At 50.0% G+C, this 16,589-nt stretch overlaps 1 protein-coding gene across 4 annotated transcripts in view; it reads left to right on the top strand.

Moving 5' to 3' along the window:
- EXD3 (exonuclease 3'-5' domain containing 3) overlaps positions 1 to 16,589 on the top strand; it is a 309,435-nt gene that overhangs the window by 70,373 nt on the left and 222,473 nt on the right. For all 4 annotated transcript variants that reach the window (XM_071574214.1, XM_071574215.1, XM_071574216.1 and 1 more), the window contains exon 3: positions 859 to 972. In XM_071574214.1, coding sequence (XP_071430315.1) covers positions 936 to 972 — 37 coding nt within the window. In that variant the 5' untranslated portion in view covers positions 859 to 935. The remainder of the gene's footprint in view (positions 1 to 858; positions 973 to 16,589) is intronic.

Raw genomic sequence — 16,589 nt, 5'->3', positions numbered from 1 at the left:
GTAGGAGGCCCCCGGATGCACAGCTTGTCCTGTGTCATGTCCTGCTTGGTGGTGCCTCACTGACACTGCTGCAAACAACAAACTGTGCCCCCAGCCTGGTGTACAGGGACTTAAATCACTTGTTGTTATTGTCTGTCTGTATTTTTCTAAGCATTTGTGTTCCACCAGCACACTCAGAGTGAGTATTCTCGAGGGGGAATTTCCTTCCTGATAAACAATCCTGCAGTGTGATTCAGCAGGAAGGATGTGGTGGTTAAGCACTGGACTGGGACCTGGGAGACATGGGTTCTGTTCCCCACTCTACCACAGTCAAGATGTGATGAGTGGAAGGGCAAACAAAGAGGAGGAGCTGTTTAGCTGTGGCAAAAACATACTTTCACATGTCCTGTTTATCCAGTTTGGGGTTAGATAGGTCTGGGGTTTTCATAGAATCAGAGAATGTACTGAGTTGGAAGGGACACATCAGGATCATCCAGTTCAACTCCTAAGCCTGTGCAGGAGTTTTGTTTGGCTACTCAAGTAAACAGCATTAGGACTCCTGTTTGTGCAGTTCAAATCTGAAAACTCACCTTGACCTATTCCTGGAATCCAGATGTGGCTTTAACTACATGTTGCTTTAACATGTGTGAGATCTCATATGTTACTTTTCAGTGGTTTTTGTTTGACCTAGTTCAGTTCACCATTAAATTCTCTGATCCTCAGGCAATGTGTACTGTGGCTCCTACACCAGCTTGTACTTACATGTAGGTTCTCCACTGTCTTGTTAGATTGAAGAACAACAGACCACATGTGAGATATTCCCTTTGTCATATAGAGTGAAGTTCCTACAATTTGACAGTAACCCTTTTTGCTTTTCAGAAACAAGAGCTTGGGCTGCCTTCTCTGAGTTTAGACCTCCAACCTCAGCATCCTGATCTGGTGCCACCTCTGGGAGGATGAATCAGGGCAGTGACTCAAGTGATCAGCCCACGGGTGAGTTTTCTGTTTCTCCAACTGTTTGCCTTGTTTACTGCTGTTCATTCAGCATGATTTGCTTTCCATTTATTTTCTTAGTGCTATCAGAGGAGAATGCTGGGTCACAAATAAAGCAAAACCTGTGAATCAGTGCTAAATTGCATACTCTGAAGGTTATTGGATCTTCGAGGTTTCCTGTCCACATCTGGGTATCAGCATTCTTCGAATTCTGGTCCAGGTTGAAAAGTTTTCTAGCAATTGTTTTATATCTTCTCACCAGTTCAGAAGCACACAGAGTTTTATTGCTGTGTTACACAACTCATTCAGCTGTTAGCCATAGTTTAGTTTTCTCATTAGTTGCTTTGGTAATTGGTTTCCCTGTGCAGAAAGGGAACACACCATTTTTCACGTCCCATGAAGTGTCAGTGTCAGATCCTCACTGCAGAGATTGAATTGTTACTTCTTCTGGTTCAGACCTGCCATAAATTACTTCTCATCTTCCATCCCCATCTTTGGATGCTGGAATTCAGCCTCATTGAGTGTTTCTGGCAGTTTCTGCCCCGGGGCAGGGCCTGGGAGAAGCAGATGCCAGCGGCAGTGCCTGTGGCCTCCCAGGCTCTGCTCAGCCTGCGCTTTTTTGGAAGTGTCAAGGGGCATTCTTAGCTCTGATGTGAGGGCTATTTTTTGACAGTTCCCATTGTTCCCCACTCTTTGTTCATGGGTGAGGTCTTTTTGTCTGAGGCTTTTGTCAGAAATAGAGGCTGTTAGGAGAGCTGTCTGCTCACAGGTTTGGGAGCTTTCTTTTGTTGTCAAGAGTCCTGAGAATTTCTTCTTCCCTTTTTCAGACTCGCTTGGGCAAACTGGCCCAGACAATATGTGCCTGAGGGGATTGCTGGGATATCCCCCTGTCTGGGGCAGCAAGGACAGTGGTCCTCAGAGCCACCACCCCTGTGTCCTGCTTTTGCTGCCACAGGCCATGTGGCTGTAGGCAGAGCAAGTTCCTGAGTTTGGGGTTCTGAACACCTGCCTACACTTAAAGACCTTGCTGTTGTCTGTGGCTTTGAATCTGGGAGCTCAAGAATGGAAAATTTTAGAAAAATTCCTGTGCTTGCATGAACTATCTATTCTGTAATAGCACATATTTTTATTACTGTGAACAGGTGATGGTTACACATCAGGATGTCCTGGAGATTCATGAATCATCCACAAAAGGACATTGGGGCCGGGTTTTGGATAAAGACTTTCAAGGCAAGTCTCTGTAAAACATTCTGGGTGCTTGTGAGAAAGGTGTGGTCAGAATATTCATAGGTTGCTCATTGCAGCCTCATTTTTTGTAGGGGTAGTAAACATCGTGGTTTGAGTTTAGATCCACTCTCTAAAACAGGCACAGGAATGAGGCTGTCCAGAGGGACATATTTCCAATGTGTCACTCCTGTGCATTTTACACCTTCTGTTGAAGTGCTTAGTCCTGGTTGCTCTTGGAATCAAGTCCTGGGTTAGACAGGTGTGGTCCAGTGGTGGTTTATCTCTTGGCTGAAGATGGGGATCTTCCACTTTGGAACTCCATTTGTTCAGCTTCCAGCACCACCTATTGAGTTTTACACTGTCAGTTCGTTCCGTTCTGAGCTGTCACTGGAGCTGAACTCAGAGAGGAAGGATATGATAATCTTGGGAAAGAGTAAAATATTGTTACTGTAATCCAGCTGGAAGGAGAGCACTTTTCTCAGGGTAGGACACAGCCAAGGTTTTTCCCATTCTATCCTCCCCTTGTACACAGGAAGGAAGTGCTGGCAAAGGCCTCCTGAGCTTCCTGTGGCCTCAGGAGCACGTTTGCAGACACAGCCCTCTCCCCCATCCATCACCCAGCCCAGGCAAACAACCACGGCAGTGCAGCAGGAAAACACCCAGCTGGGAGCAACACCGGGAGAAACACCCAGCTGGGATCAACACCGGGAGAAACACCCAGCTGGGAGCAACACTGGGAGAAACACCCAGCTGGGATCAACACTGGGAAAACACCCGGCTGGGATCAACACTGGGAAAACACCAAGCTGGGATCAACACTGGGAAAACACCCAGCTGGGATCAACACTGGGAGAAACACCCAGCTGGGATCAACACTGGGAGAAACACCCGGCTGGGATCAACACTGGGAGAAACACCCAGCTGGGATCAACACCAGGAGGAACACCCAGCTGGGATCAACACTGGGAAAACACCCGTCTGGGATCAACACTGGGAAAACACCCAATTGGGATCAACACTGGGAAAACACCAAGCTGGGATCAACACCAGGAGAAACACCCGGCTGGGATCAACACCAGGAGAAACACCCGGCTGGGATCAGCACCGGGAGAAACACCCGGCTGGGATCAACACCAGGAGAAACACCCGGCTGGGAGCAACACCGGGAGAAACACCCAGCTGGGATCAACACCGGGAGAAACACCCAGCTGGGATCAACACTGGGAAAACACCCAGCTGGGATCAACACTGGGAAAACACCCGGCTGGGATCAACACTGGGAAAACACCCAGCTGGGATCAACACTGGGAAAACACCAAGCTGGGATCAACACTGGGAAAACACCCAGCTGGGATCAACACTGGGAAAACACCAAGCTGGGATCAACACTGGGAAAAACACCCAGCTGGGATCAACACCGGGAGAAACACCTGGCTGGGATCAACACTGGGGAAAACAGCCGGCTGGGATCAACACCGGGGAAAACACCAAGCTAGGATCAACACTGGGAGAAACACCCAGCTGGGATCAACACTGGGAAAACACCCAATTGGGATCAACACTGGGAAAACACCCAATTGGGATCAACACCGGGAGAAACACCCAGCTGGGATCAACACTGGGAAAACACCAAGCTGGGATCAACACCAGGAGAAACACCCGGCTGGGATCAACACCAGGAGAAACACCCGGCTGGGAGCAACACCGGGAGAAACATCCGGCTGGGAGCAACACTGGGAAAACACCCAGCTGGGATCAACACTGGGAAAACACCCGGCTGGGATCAACACTGGGAAAACACCAAGCTGGGATCAACACTGGGAAAACACCCAGCTGGGATCAACACCGTGAGAAACACCCAGCTGGGATCAACACTGGGAAAACACCCAGCTGGGATCAACACTGGGAAAACACCCAGCTGGGATCAACACTGGGAAAACACCAAGCTGGGATCAACACTGGGAAAACACCCAGCTGGGATCAACACCGTGAGAAACACCTGGCTGGGATCAACACCAGGAGAAACACCCAGCTGGGATCAACACTGGGAAAACACCCGGCTGGGATCAACACTGGGAAAAACACCCAGCTGGGATCAACACCAGGAGAAACACCCGGCTGGGAGCAACAACGGGAGAAACATCCGGCTGGGAGCAACACTGGGAGAAACACCAAGCTGGGAGCAACACTGGGAAAACACCCAGCTGGGATCAACACTGGGAAAACACCAAGCTGGGATCAACACTGGGAAAACACCCGGCTGGGATCAACACTGGGAAAACACCAAGCTGGGATCAACACTGGGAAAACACCCAGCTGGGATCAACACTGGGAAAACACCCGGCTGGGATCAACACTGGGAAAACACCCAGCTGGGATCAACACTGGGAAAACACCAAGCTGGGATCAACACTGGGAAAACACCCAGCTGGGATCAACACCGTGAGAAACACCCGGCTGGGATCAACACTGGGAAAACACCCGGCTGGGATCAACACTGGGAAAAACACCCAGCTGGGATCAACACCAGGAGAAACACCCGGCTGGGATCAACACCGGGAGAAACACCTGGCTGGGATCAACACCGAGAGAAACACCTGGCTGGGATCAACACTGGGGAAAACAGCCGGCTGGGATCAACACCGGGGAAAACACCAAGCTAGGATCAACACTGGGAGAAACACCCAGCTGGGATCAACACTGGGAAAACACCCAATTGGGATCAACACTGGGAAAACACCCAATTGGGATCAACACCGGGAGAAACACCCAGCTGGGATCAACACTGGGAAAAACACCTGGCTGGGATCAACACTGGGAAAAACACCTGACTGGGATCAACACTGGGAAAAACACCTGGCTGGGATCAGCATCAGGAAGAACACCCGGCCGGGATCAACACTGGGAAAACACCTGACTGGGGTCAACACTGGGAAAAACACCCAGCTGGAGTCAACACTGGGAAGAACACCCAGCTGGAATCAACATCAGGAGAAACACCCAGCTGGGATCAACACCGGGAGAAACACCTGGCTGGGATCAACACTGGGAAAAACACCCAGCTTGAATCAGCACCGGGAGAAACGCCCACTGGGATCAACACTGGGAGCAGCACTGGGCTCTGGGCATGGCAGCTCCTCCTGGGGCTGGGGCTGCCAGCAGGGCACGAGCGCTCCCCTTCCCTCCCCTTGACAACTGAGTAGCCCAATAATCAAAATTCCCCTTTAGAAGAAGCAGCTTAACAAAGGAAAAAGAGGGGGACAGAAGGAAGAGTGCTGATAATTAGGGAGGAGGCTGCACTGGCACGTTGTGGAGCCTGGAGCCAGGGAAGTGGCCTGGGATGCTCTGGGTGCAGAGCACCCTGGGGTGGTGTGTGAGCAACGGGGACGGAGACAGAGATTTCTGTCAGGTCTTCAGAGCAGGGCAGTGCTGAGGCAAAGGCCACTGGGATGCCTCATAGAAGGAGGAAACAAGTAAGGTGGAGGCCTCACCTTTAACTGAATCATCTCTGCTGAGTAGGATTCTCTCCAAGAAAAGACTCAGAACTGAACTGGGGTGTCTTTCCTTGTGTCACTGCTTTTGTTTAAGTGCTGCACTACAATATTTAGGTAATGTTTTCAGATCCATCTGCTCTCTAGTATTTTTTAACCCTTCCTTAAAACAACTGTTTGGGTTTATTTTTCTCAGAATGGTTTTAATATCCTCACAAACTTTGAGCTGGGAATTTCTCCCTACAACTACCTGAAAGGAGATTGTAATGAGGTGGTGGCTGGTCTCTTCTGCAATGTCCCAAGGTACAGGATGAGAGGAAATGGCCTTAAATTGTGCCAGGGGAGGTTCAGATTAGATATTAGTAAAAAAAATTCATTGAAAGAGTGTTCAGGTGTTGGGATGAGTTGCCCAGGGAGGTGGTGGATTCACCATCTCTGAAAGTGTTCAGGAGGAGCCTGGATGTGGCACCTGGGTCATGGTTTAGTGTTGAATGGGATGGTGGTGCTGGTTGATGCCTGGACTTGATCTTAAAGGAATTTTTCAACCTTAATGTTTCCATGATTCCGTGACTCAATACTTGAGACATGGTTGTCCTTACACATCTATCCAGAATGCCCTGTGGATAAGGCTGAGAACCTGGCTTAGTCTGTCCAGGTGTGAGCAACCTCATAAACAGAGCCTGGCAACATTACCATGTTCTCACTCAGCATTTGCTGGAAGGTATTTTGAAACCATTGATTGTTCTTTGGCCTGAGATGCTGCAGAGCTCCCTCCTAGGAGTTTGTGTCCAACAGCAAGAGAACTGGCTTGTAGGTGGGAATGGAAGTAGAGGGATGGAGAGACTGAGCCCCCAAAGCCCTTGTGTGTGCCCTCCTTGGTGCACACTGATGCTGCCCTGGCTGAACTGAGCTCTGTGTCTGAGCCCAACCTCAGGCTCAGTCAAGTACATCAGCTGGGGAATTAGAGTGGAAATAAAACAGCTCCAAGACTTCTCCATTTGGGTCCCTGTGGGGGTTGGGGTGTAATGCAGGTTAAGTCCAGCTCTTCCCCTGAAACTTCAGTTGCTCGTACTCTAAGGCAATATTTTGTGGGGTTGCCTTTTTCCTGAATTAACTGATGCTACAGGATTCCATCAGCCTTTCCTTGGCCTTTTCTCCCTTAAAAAGCCTTCTGTCAGTAATTCCTGCAGCATGACCATCTTTGCAGTGTGTCCAGTGTGCTTAGAATCAAAACAAGTATTTTCTTAAAGCTTTGTTTTGGCAAAGCTGGGATGAAACTTGAATATGAGTGTAAGCTCTTGAATTAAGGAATGAGTGTGTTGTTTATTGAGAAGGTTTTTAGGCTGGAACAGTGGAAGTAACTATGAAGTCAATTGTGTGTTCCTGAAGTCTGCCCATTCTACTTGCACACTGACGATGGGATGGTGTATTTGTAATACATCTTTTTGTGCAGTTAATGCTTTTTATGCTTTTTTTCATGTAAGAGCCAGTGTGCTTATCTAGACTCTTAACAGTCTTGATGAGCAAAAAAAATGCCCAGCTGTGTTCTGGTTACTTGCAGGAGCACCCTCTCTGGGGGTTCTTTCATTCATTCACTCTGCTCTTTTTCGCATTTTTATTTCTTTTGTATGGGCTTGCAGCAGGCATGGGGTGGGCAGTAGCTCCTTAAATGCCTTCACAATACTCTGTGGCACAGAAATTATTTCTTATTTAGGAACTTTACAGAAATGGAGGATTATGGAGACCTCATTTAAAAGCTGAAGGCATTTCTTCAATGCTAACAATTATTTTTAAGTTGACCAGAAATGCAAATGAACAACAGCAATTGAAAAAGAAAGGAAGGGAAGAAATTACTGGGAATGGGATGGATAATAAACAGCAGCACTGGCTGTGTGGTTGGGAAAACATTACCCAAAAAACCCGTCTGGCCTAGAGCTGGGGAATGGCAGGTTTCCCCACTGCTCAGCACTGAGTGTCAGTGCTGGCAGTTGAAGTTGTCAGCTTTAAAATTAAAAAGGCAAAACACAGCAACCTGGTTTCAGGTCCTGCTGCAGCCACACAGTCCCAACCTGTTGGGCCATTTGGCACTCTCATTTCCCTCTTTGGGACAGTATTCATTCATCTTCCCCTTTGTGAAGCTGTTTGACTGTACATGGGAAGGTCCTCACATGAACAGCATGCAAAATTTTTTAATTTCCTTCTAGAAAATAGTTGATTGTGTCTTTGCTTGTCCTGGTCATCCTGTTGGGAAGAGGAGATTGAGGGAAAACCTCACTGCAGTTGCAACTGCCTTGGCAGGGGGAGAGGAGGGGCAGGCACTGATCTCTGCTCTGTGGGGACCAGGGACAGCACCCAGGGAATGGCTGGAGCTGTGCCAGGGCAGGGACAGCACCCAGGGAATGGCTGGAGCTGTGCCAGGGCAGGGACAGCACCCAGGGAATGGCTGGAGCTGTGCCAGGGCAGGGACAGCACCCAGGGAATGGCTGGAGCTGTGCCAGGGCAGGGACAGGTTGGATCTCAGGGAAAGGCTCTTCCCCCAGAGGGTGGTGGGCACTGACCAGGCTTCCCAGGGCAGTGGGCACAGCCCCAGGGCTGCCAGAGCTCCAGGAGGGTTTGGATGGTGCTCTGGGGCACAGGGAGTGACTCTTGGGTATGGTCCTGAGCAGGGCTGAGGATTGGACTTCATGATCCTTGTGGGTCCTTCCAACACAGCAAATTCTGGGATTCTGTGAGACATCCCTTGAATGAGCAGTGGGTGTGATTCTGCTTAATTCCTGCAGGCACTGATCTCTTAGTTATGTTATTAATCTAATGATGCACTATGACAGCATGGGTTAAATAAAAGAGGCAGGACTGCCATTTGTTGACAGTGTACCTTTCAAGTCCAAGGGTGCCAGCTGGGAATGAACCCAGGAGCAGTGTGAGGAACATGGGATTGCGACCCGTTTGGATCTGCCGAGAGCCCCAAGTGCTGGGAGAGGCTGTGAGCGCTGGGATGTTCGGGGTTGGGGCACTGGGAATTCCCAAAGAAAGGAAAGCAGGCAGGGCCTGCCAGCCTGTTCTGACATGTGCTAGTGGCTGTCATGGTTCATGGCTCAAGGGAAGAGAAGTCCTTGGAGCTGCCAAAGGCTTTGAAAAGACAAGGAAATAGGCTTGTGGTAGTGAGTGTTGTTTGCCCAGGGATACAAGAACAGTGTGTGTCTGGGAAGAATGATGTTTAGGTTGGATATGTGGTCATACAACAGAAACTGGTGGATAATGAGTTTTCCAAGAATTGCCTGCTGGTCTCAACATTCCTCCTTGCAAAAAGGGATGGAGTTGTTGCCTCCCACTCTGGTTCTTTCACATAAATCTAATGAAGACAAAGGTCAAGGTAAATCCAACAGTCGCGAACACCTTCCTGAACTGGAGCAAGGTCCAGGTAACAAACACTAGAGGAAGAATGTCCTGTGAAATCAAACAAGCACTAATTATGAGAGAGACAGGAGGTGACTCTGTCCTACAGCCCAGGACCACAGTCCTGCCTCTGGATGCCTGTTCCCATGCAGTGCCCTGAGAGGTTACAGGATTCTTTGCACCCTTCCTTTCCTGCTCCACAGCCCTGGCTCCCTGGGCAGATGTTGAGTGTTGTGTTCAGTTCTGGGTCCCTCAGTTCAGAAAGGATATTGAGGGGCTGGAGTGGGGCCAGAGAAGAGCAACGAGGCTGGAGAAGGGACTGGAGCACAAGTGCTGTGGGGAGAGGCTGAGGGAGCTGGGGGTGTTCAGCCTGGAGAAGAGGAGGCTCAGAGGTGACCTCAGCACTGTCTGGAACTGCCTGAAGGGAAGTTCTGGCCAGGTGGGGGTTGGTCTCTTCTCCCAGGCACTCAGCAATAGGACAAGGGGGCACGATGGGCTCAAGCTCTGCCAGGGGAAATTGGAGAGCAGAAAAAAAATCTTTGCAGAGAGAGTGCTCAGGGATTGGAATGGGCTGCCCAGAGAGGGGGTGGATTCCCCATCCCTGGAGGTTTTTAAACTGAGCTTGGCTGTGGCACTGAGTGCCATGATCTGGTAAAGGGACTGGAGTTGGCCCAAGGGTTGGACTTGATGATCTCAGAGGTCTTTTCCAGCCCAATCCATTCTGTGATTCTGTGTCCCCTGTGGGGTGTTGTGTGCTCTGGGGGAGCAGGGGGGCTGCCTGCAGCACACAGTCACAGCTCTTCCCCAAGGTGCTGTCCCTGCACAGAGGGGTTTGGGAGCACAGACCTGCTCCGTGTGTGTGGGGAGGGAGGGATGGGAGTACTCTACAGGGCTGTACTGGTGCTGCAGTGGGAATGGGAGGCAGTGAAAACGTCCTGCTCAGAGCCTGGAGCAGGGATTGCTGTGTGTGATTGTGTGTTCTTTCAAATTAAACTATTTTGCAAGCACTTCCTTCCTGCATTTCTCAGAAGGAGGGAGGGGGGTGTGCAAAGAATGTTGAACTGCCTTTGACGGAGGAGGAAAACTGAAGAAAACAAGAGATGCAATCCTAACTACTGACCTTTTACTTGAGCTTGGTGATGTTTTTCAGCAGCAGAGCCTCTGGGGAGTAACAGCATCCTCCTTGCTATTGTGCTGCCTGCCCAAAAAGGGGGCTAAAGTTCAGCTTTTATGATCTCACTCTGGGCTTGTGGGAAAAAGGCCACATTCCCTTTCTTAGGTCATATGAGTGCAAGAGATGACAGAGTCCTCCAGTCTAACCCCAGGGCAGGAGGCCAGTTCAGAATGGGACTGGGAGACACAGCTTGGTAAATACACCGCCAGCTTTTTCTCCTTATGGAGAGTCACAGCAGGTGGGAGGGTAATTTACATTGTTAAATTAAAAGGCACTGATTTATTTTATGATGGTGTGTTATTGTTTCATAAGAGCACATGGGTTGCCATTACTTGTGATGGATTTATTCTTGAATCCTTCTTTTCCACTTTGGTCCATGATTACTGGAAATGGATGTTATCCATGAGAACAAAAAGCAAGAGGCAAATAAGTATAAAACAAAACTCCAACCTCCTCCCCAACAAACCACAGGGTTTTAGGGACCTTCCACAATTTTGAACATTGAGATTATTGCAGTGGATGTTCTCAAATGGTGCTCCTTGGCCCTTGGACTGTTTATTCCCTGTGCCTGGGAAATGACACCAGTCCCTTTGCTCAGGGATTCAGATCAGGCTTCATGTCTCAGAGGTGCCATATGGTCTCACTGTCATAGAATCACAGAATGGATTGGGTTGGAAAAGACCTCCGAGATCATCAAGTCCAACCCTTGGTCCAGCTCCAGTCCCTTTACCAGATCATGGCACTCAGTGCCACGGCCAAGCTCAGTTTAAAAACCTCCAGGGATGGGGAATCCACCCCCTCTCTGGGCAGCCCATTCCAATGCCTGAGCACTCTCTCTGGAAAGAATTTTTTTCTGATCTCCAACTTCAATTTCCCCTGGCAGAGCTTGAGCCCATCGTGCCCCCTTGTCCTATTGCTGAGTGCCTGGGAGAAGAGACCAACCCCCACCTGGCCAGAACTTCCCTTCAGGCAGTTCCAGACAGTGCTGAGGTCACCTCTGAGCCTCCTCTTCTCCAGGCTGAACACCCCCAGCTCCCTCAGCCTTTCCCCACAGCACTTGTGCTCCAGTCCCTTCTCCAGCCTCGTTGCTCTTCTCTGGCCCCGCTCCAGCCCCTCAATCTCTTTCCTGAACTGAGGGGCCCAGAACTGAACACAACACTCAAGGTGTGGCCTCCCCAAGGCAGAGTCCAGGGGAAGGGTCACTGCCCTGGGCCTGCTGGCCACGCTAGTTTGGATCCAGGCCAGGATCCCATTGGCCTTCTTGGTCACCTGGGCACACTGTTGGCTCCTGTTGAGCTTCCTGTCCCTCAGTCCCCCCAGGTCCCTCTGCCTGGCTGCTCTCCAGCCACTCTGTGCCCAGCCTGGAGCGCTGCAGGGGTTGGGGTGGCCAAAGGGCAGGACCTGCACTTGGCCTTGTTGAACTTCATCCCATTGGAGTCAGCCCATCTCTCAAGTCTATCCAGATCCCTCTGCAGAGCCCTCCTGCCTTCCAGCAGGTCGACACTCCCTCCCAACTTGGTGTCAGCAGCATCTTGTGTTTCTCTCCATTGAAGTTTCCTTCAGCCTTGTTGTTCAGCAGATACTGAGCTGCTGATTCCACATGGCACAATCCTGGCTAGGCTGTGGTTCCTGAAATGCTGAGCTGGGTCTGGGAGCAGAGGACGTGGTTCTGTCCGGAGAAGCTGCCCATCATAAGGATAAATTCTGTTTTAAAGTTATAGATACTGTTTTAAAGTCATTATGAGGCACACGGTTTAAAAAATAAATCTGGATGACACTGACACCTGCCTGGGCATTGACACCCTTCAGCAGTGCTGCTGCCTCCTGCACCCTGCAGGTGCTCAGGGTGCTGATCAGCTCGTGGTCACACTGTCCTGTGGCTGATCTGTGAGATTTACCTTAAACTGAAGCCTTGTCTTTTGCATGGAAAAGCCCATAAAACCAAACACTGCACCTGCCCTGCTGGTCATCAAAGAAGAGGTATCACCTCTTACACTGTCAGTCATGTGAATCCATTTATGTTGTAAGGAAAAATGTGTGTTTTGGCAGGACGGAGCAAATGGAAGTGCTGATGATCAAAGGACTTACTCACAGCTGTGAGGGGAAGGTCTCGCTCCTGCCCTTCTCTCCCATGTCCCATATCCATGTCACCTCTTTGCTCCTGTGCTGAGTCTCTTCAATTCACTGGCCTGGCAAGAGCAGGTCCATGTTTTGGCAGAGTTCATTTTCTGCTGAGATGAAGCAGAGGGGCAGGCACTGATCTCTGCTCTGTGTGACCAGGGACAGCACCCAGGGAATGGCTGGAGCTGTGCCAGGGCAGAGACAGCACCCAGGGAATGGCTGGAGCTGTGCCAGGGCAGGGACAGCACCCAGGGAATGGCTGGAGCTGTGCCAGGGCAGGGACAGCACCCAGGGAATGGCTGGGGCTGTGCCAGGGCAGGGACAGGTTGGATCTCAGGCAAAGGTCCTTCCCCCAGAGGGTGGTGGGCACTGACCAGGCTCCCCAGGGCAGTGGGCATGGCCCCAAGGCTGCCAGAGCTCCAGGACTGTTTGGATGATCTTCTGAAGGACACAGTGGGATTGTTGGGGTGTCCTGGGCAGGGTCAAGAGTTGGACCTGTTGGTGTCCCCCCCTTAGTAAGGCTTTCACCTCCCTGAGTGCCCCAGACCTGTGGCACAGGGGGATGTGTGACTGTGGAGAGGTGAGGCCCAGCTCACCCACCCTGGGATTTTTGTGTTGGCCTTGTCACATTGAGCATTTGCAACTTCTTCCAGTGACTGACCCTGACATTTGGTAAATGCCAATACCGAGTTACCTGAGGGGGGCAGGCAGATTTTTGGGTTGTGGAGGAGAGAAATGTGGCACTTGGAGTCTGGCAGCTGTCTGACATTTCTGGTTATCACAGAGAGTGTTGGGGGACAAATTAAAGCTGGGAAAACAGGCCTGCAGCTGAGGGAGGTTTGACACACACGAGGGGTTGGGCCCCGTGGTGTGAAGCCATGGGACAGTGGCATTCAGCTGAGCCCAGGAGTGTGTCTGGTCATGGCAGGCTCACGGCTCCTGAAAGTTGCTTCATATTTATCTGTCTTTCTGGCTTACAAGTACTGATTTTCATATCTCCAAGGCAATGCCCATGGCAGCCTGTTTGGTGCAGGTGCTGGAGCTACAGTGGTGCCCCTCTGCTCCCCTCCAGCCTCAGCTCAGCCCTGGTGGCTGTGGAAGAGCCCCTGTCCCTGCTGCCCCCAGGGAGGTGTCTCTTCCACAGAGCTCTAGGCTTTGGCTCTACACAGCACTCATGTAACCTCTTTTAATTTTGGCTAATCTGAGGACATATCTCTTTTCATTTTCTGCTGGATGCACTTTTCACTGAGCCACACAGACATAAGAATTTGTCTAAATTGTTTGTTTTTTCTTGGGGAAAGAGAAATGAAGATTTATTATCGGTTTTCCCTGCCCAGGGCTCTACCTCAGAAATATCTTCTGCAAAGCCATGTTTCAGTTGCACAAGTATGCAGGGAGCTATCAGCAATGCAGCATGACAGAAGTTCACACAGTTCAGAGCTCTCATGATTACAGAGGAGCTTTTCTTGGGATTTTTAAAATGTCCTAGACACAATTAAAGGAATTTCTCAGCAAGGAGAGTGCAAGCTGGGGACTCTCTGGCAGATGTGATCACTCAAGGAGAACTTTGTTTGGCTTGGCTGGGTCCTGCCTTCATTCCAGGCTCTTTCATCCTGCCACCGGGCTCTGTCTCTCAGTCTTTGCAGTGTCTCTCTGTCTGTCCTCCCTTTCCATCTGCCCTGCATTCTGCTGCAGGCTGAATGGGGCAGCCTTAACCTGGCTACTTCCAAGACAAACAGGGAGTCAGATGGAGAGAGGGGGGCCCTTGGCTGTCAGAGGCTCCGCGGTCACTCACTTCCTAGAATTAAAGGCTGGGAGTTGATTTGTAAGGCAGCCAAGCCAGGGACAATGAGTGGGTTCCCATTTTGTTCCTTTGATACTGACTTATCCCAGTGCACCAACTGGGAAAACAAAATTTACATTAAGTACATAGAAATGCACTTTCTCATGCAGATCTGCCCTGCCCTGTGTCTGCCAGGGTGGATACAGGTAACAAAGCTCATCTCTGGTTTCCCAAAGGGCTTTGGGAACGAGGCCTCTTCTTAGACAACTGATCTGTAACTGGATTCCTGATAGTGGTGGGATATTTTTGGTAGCCCTGAGAAGAAGAGATGGGTGCAGCTGGAACCCGGGGGGTGAGATGAGACTGTACAGGGTGTAGTGACTCAGGCACAGCTCATGGGGATGTCGAGAGCCCCCATGTTCCCTGACACCCAGAGGGCCTGAGCCTTCAGCTGGGGACTGGGCACTGGCTGTCTAGAGCTGCTGATACTAACCTGGAATAAATAAGAAGTATTTGTTAAAACAGATGGATCCATAGTGATGGAAAAATGAGGGAGGTCAGAATCGGGCACCCATTCTTGCTTCCTTGGGGATTCTGCTGGGAGGCTTTGGATGAACTGCTCTACTTCCCAGTGCCCCTGTGTGGAAGAAGCGTATCATCTTTCTGCTTTATGCCCTGTTATGGAGAGCCCCAGGTGCTGCCTTGTAAGGTCTTGCTGGCATTGTTGACTTGTGAGAAAATGTTGGAGTGGTCCCATTGAGGACTGAGGGGATTGCATTTGGGGGTCAGGACATCCTTGGCTGCGTGCAAGTCCAACAGGGAGATTTCAAAGATAAAATAAGTGGCAGTGCAAGTGAGGAACCACTTGGGAAGGGCTTTGGACACCTGCAGCTCACTCACTCACGGAGGGGATTGGGTTGTGTCAATGGCTTTGTGTCAAATGAGGTGTTGCTTCTGCATTGCCAGTGGAGCCAGTACAGCCTTCCTAATGGGTTTGCCTCAGTGCTCCCAGAGATCCCAAGCCAGCTCCTTTCCTACTGAGCCAGCTGCGAGCTATAATGGCCAGTGAAACGGCCTCAAGTTGCACTAGGGGAGGTTTATATTAGATATTAGGGAAAGTTTTTCACAGAAACAGTTGTAAAGCACTGCCAGGGCGGTGGGGGAGTCACCATCCCTGGAGGAGTTAAAAAACTTGTGGATGTGGCACTTGAGGACATGGTTTAGTGGTGAACATGGTGATGCTGGGTTGATGGTTGAATTAGGTGATCTTCAAGGTCTTTTCCAACCTTAACAATTCCAGGATTCTGTGATTCTGTGTGCTCTGTGCAGCTCCTGGCTGGGACATGCCCTAGGTGACACAAAGAAGTGCTGAAGGTGAGCCCTGCAGTCGCTCACATCCCTCAGTCTGTGTTCCCCTCTCAGGGTGGGGCTGTGGGACATGTACAGGCACTTGGTCCTTAATCCCATGCAGTGCACGGTGCTCTCCTTGGAGAGCTTCCTCTGTCCTCTTCCTCCTGCTCTGCTCCCTGCTGCTCACTTGTTTAAACGATTACTGAGTCCACATATTTTTTATCCTTCACATCAGTATCTGATTGTGCTAATTTTTGAGATTCTTTGCATTCTTTCTTACACTGTTGTTATCCTAACCATGTGCCTAAATGGGCCTGTGGTGGCTGAGGTGTTCCAAACCCAGCATTGTTCCCAGCAGGTCTGTGGTGGCAGGTCCTGTGTCTGGGCCAGTTGTCCCTGAGAATGATTGTGAGTGGGCTGGGTCTGCCATGGGATATGATGAAATGCCTTAATGAAAAGGCCTTGATGAATATTTTATTTTAAATTATATGTGCATTTTAAATAGGCCAAACAATGAACAAACACATATGTAAACATGGCTCAGCTTCCCCATTTCACAGTTAACAGTTAATTCTTGGATAATAATCAAAATTTATCAGTAAACAGGAATGACCCCATGGGAAGCCAGGCTTCTGAAGCATGCTGTCCTCCTCCTTTCAGCTCCATGTAATCCTGCTCTGACTGGTTTATGTAGAATCACAGAACTGTGTAAATTGGAAAAGCCCTCAAAGGTCATTGAGTCCAACATTTCCCCAGCACTGCCAAGGCCATCACTAACCCATGTCCCCAGGTGCTGCACGGCTTTTAAATCCCTCCAGGGATGGTGACTCCTCCATTTCCCTGGGATGCCTGTTCCAGTGTCTGACCATCCTTTCAGTGAAGAAATTTTTCCTAGTAGCCAACCTAAACCTCCCTTGGTGCAACATATTTCAAATACCTCGTGAAACACAGAGATATATCCCATTTTCAGCCTCTCACTTCTCCATTCAGCTTCCTTTCTGAACACCCCACTCTTCCTGCCACCACAGCAAGGCACCCTCTGGAATTAAATTGCCAAGCTTTATTTCTTTATCTT

The sequence above is a fragment of the Pithys albifrons genome, chromosome 20 (genome assembly GCF_047495875.1).
Source record: "Pithys albifrons albifrons isolate INPA30051 chromosome 20, PitAlb_v1, whole genome shotgun sequence".
Lineage (NCBI taxonomy): Eukaryota > Metazoa > Chordata > Aves > Passeriformes > Thamnophilidae > Pithys > Pithys albifrons.
Note: the sequence above shows the minus strand (reverse complement) of the source record. Positions and strands in the feature narration are given on the sequence as shown.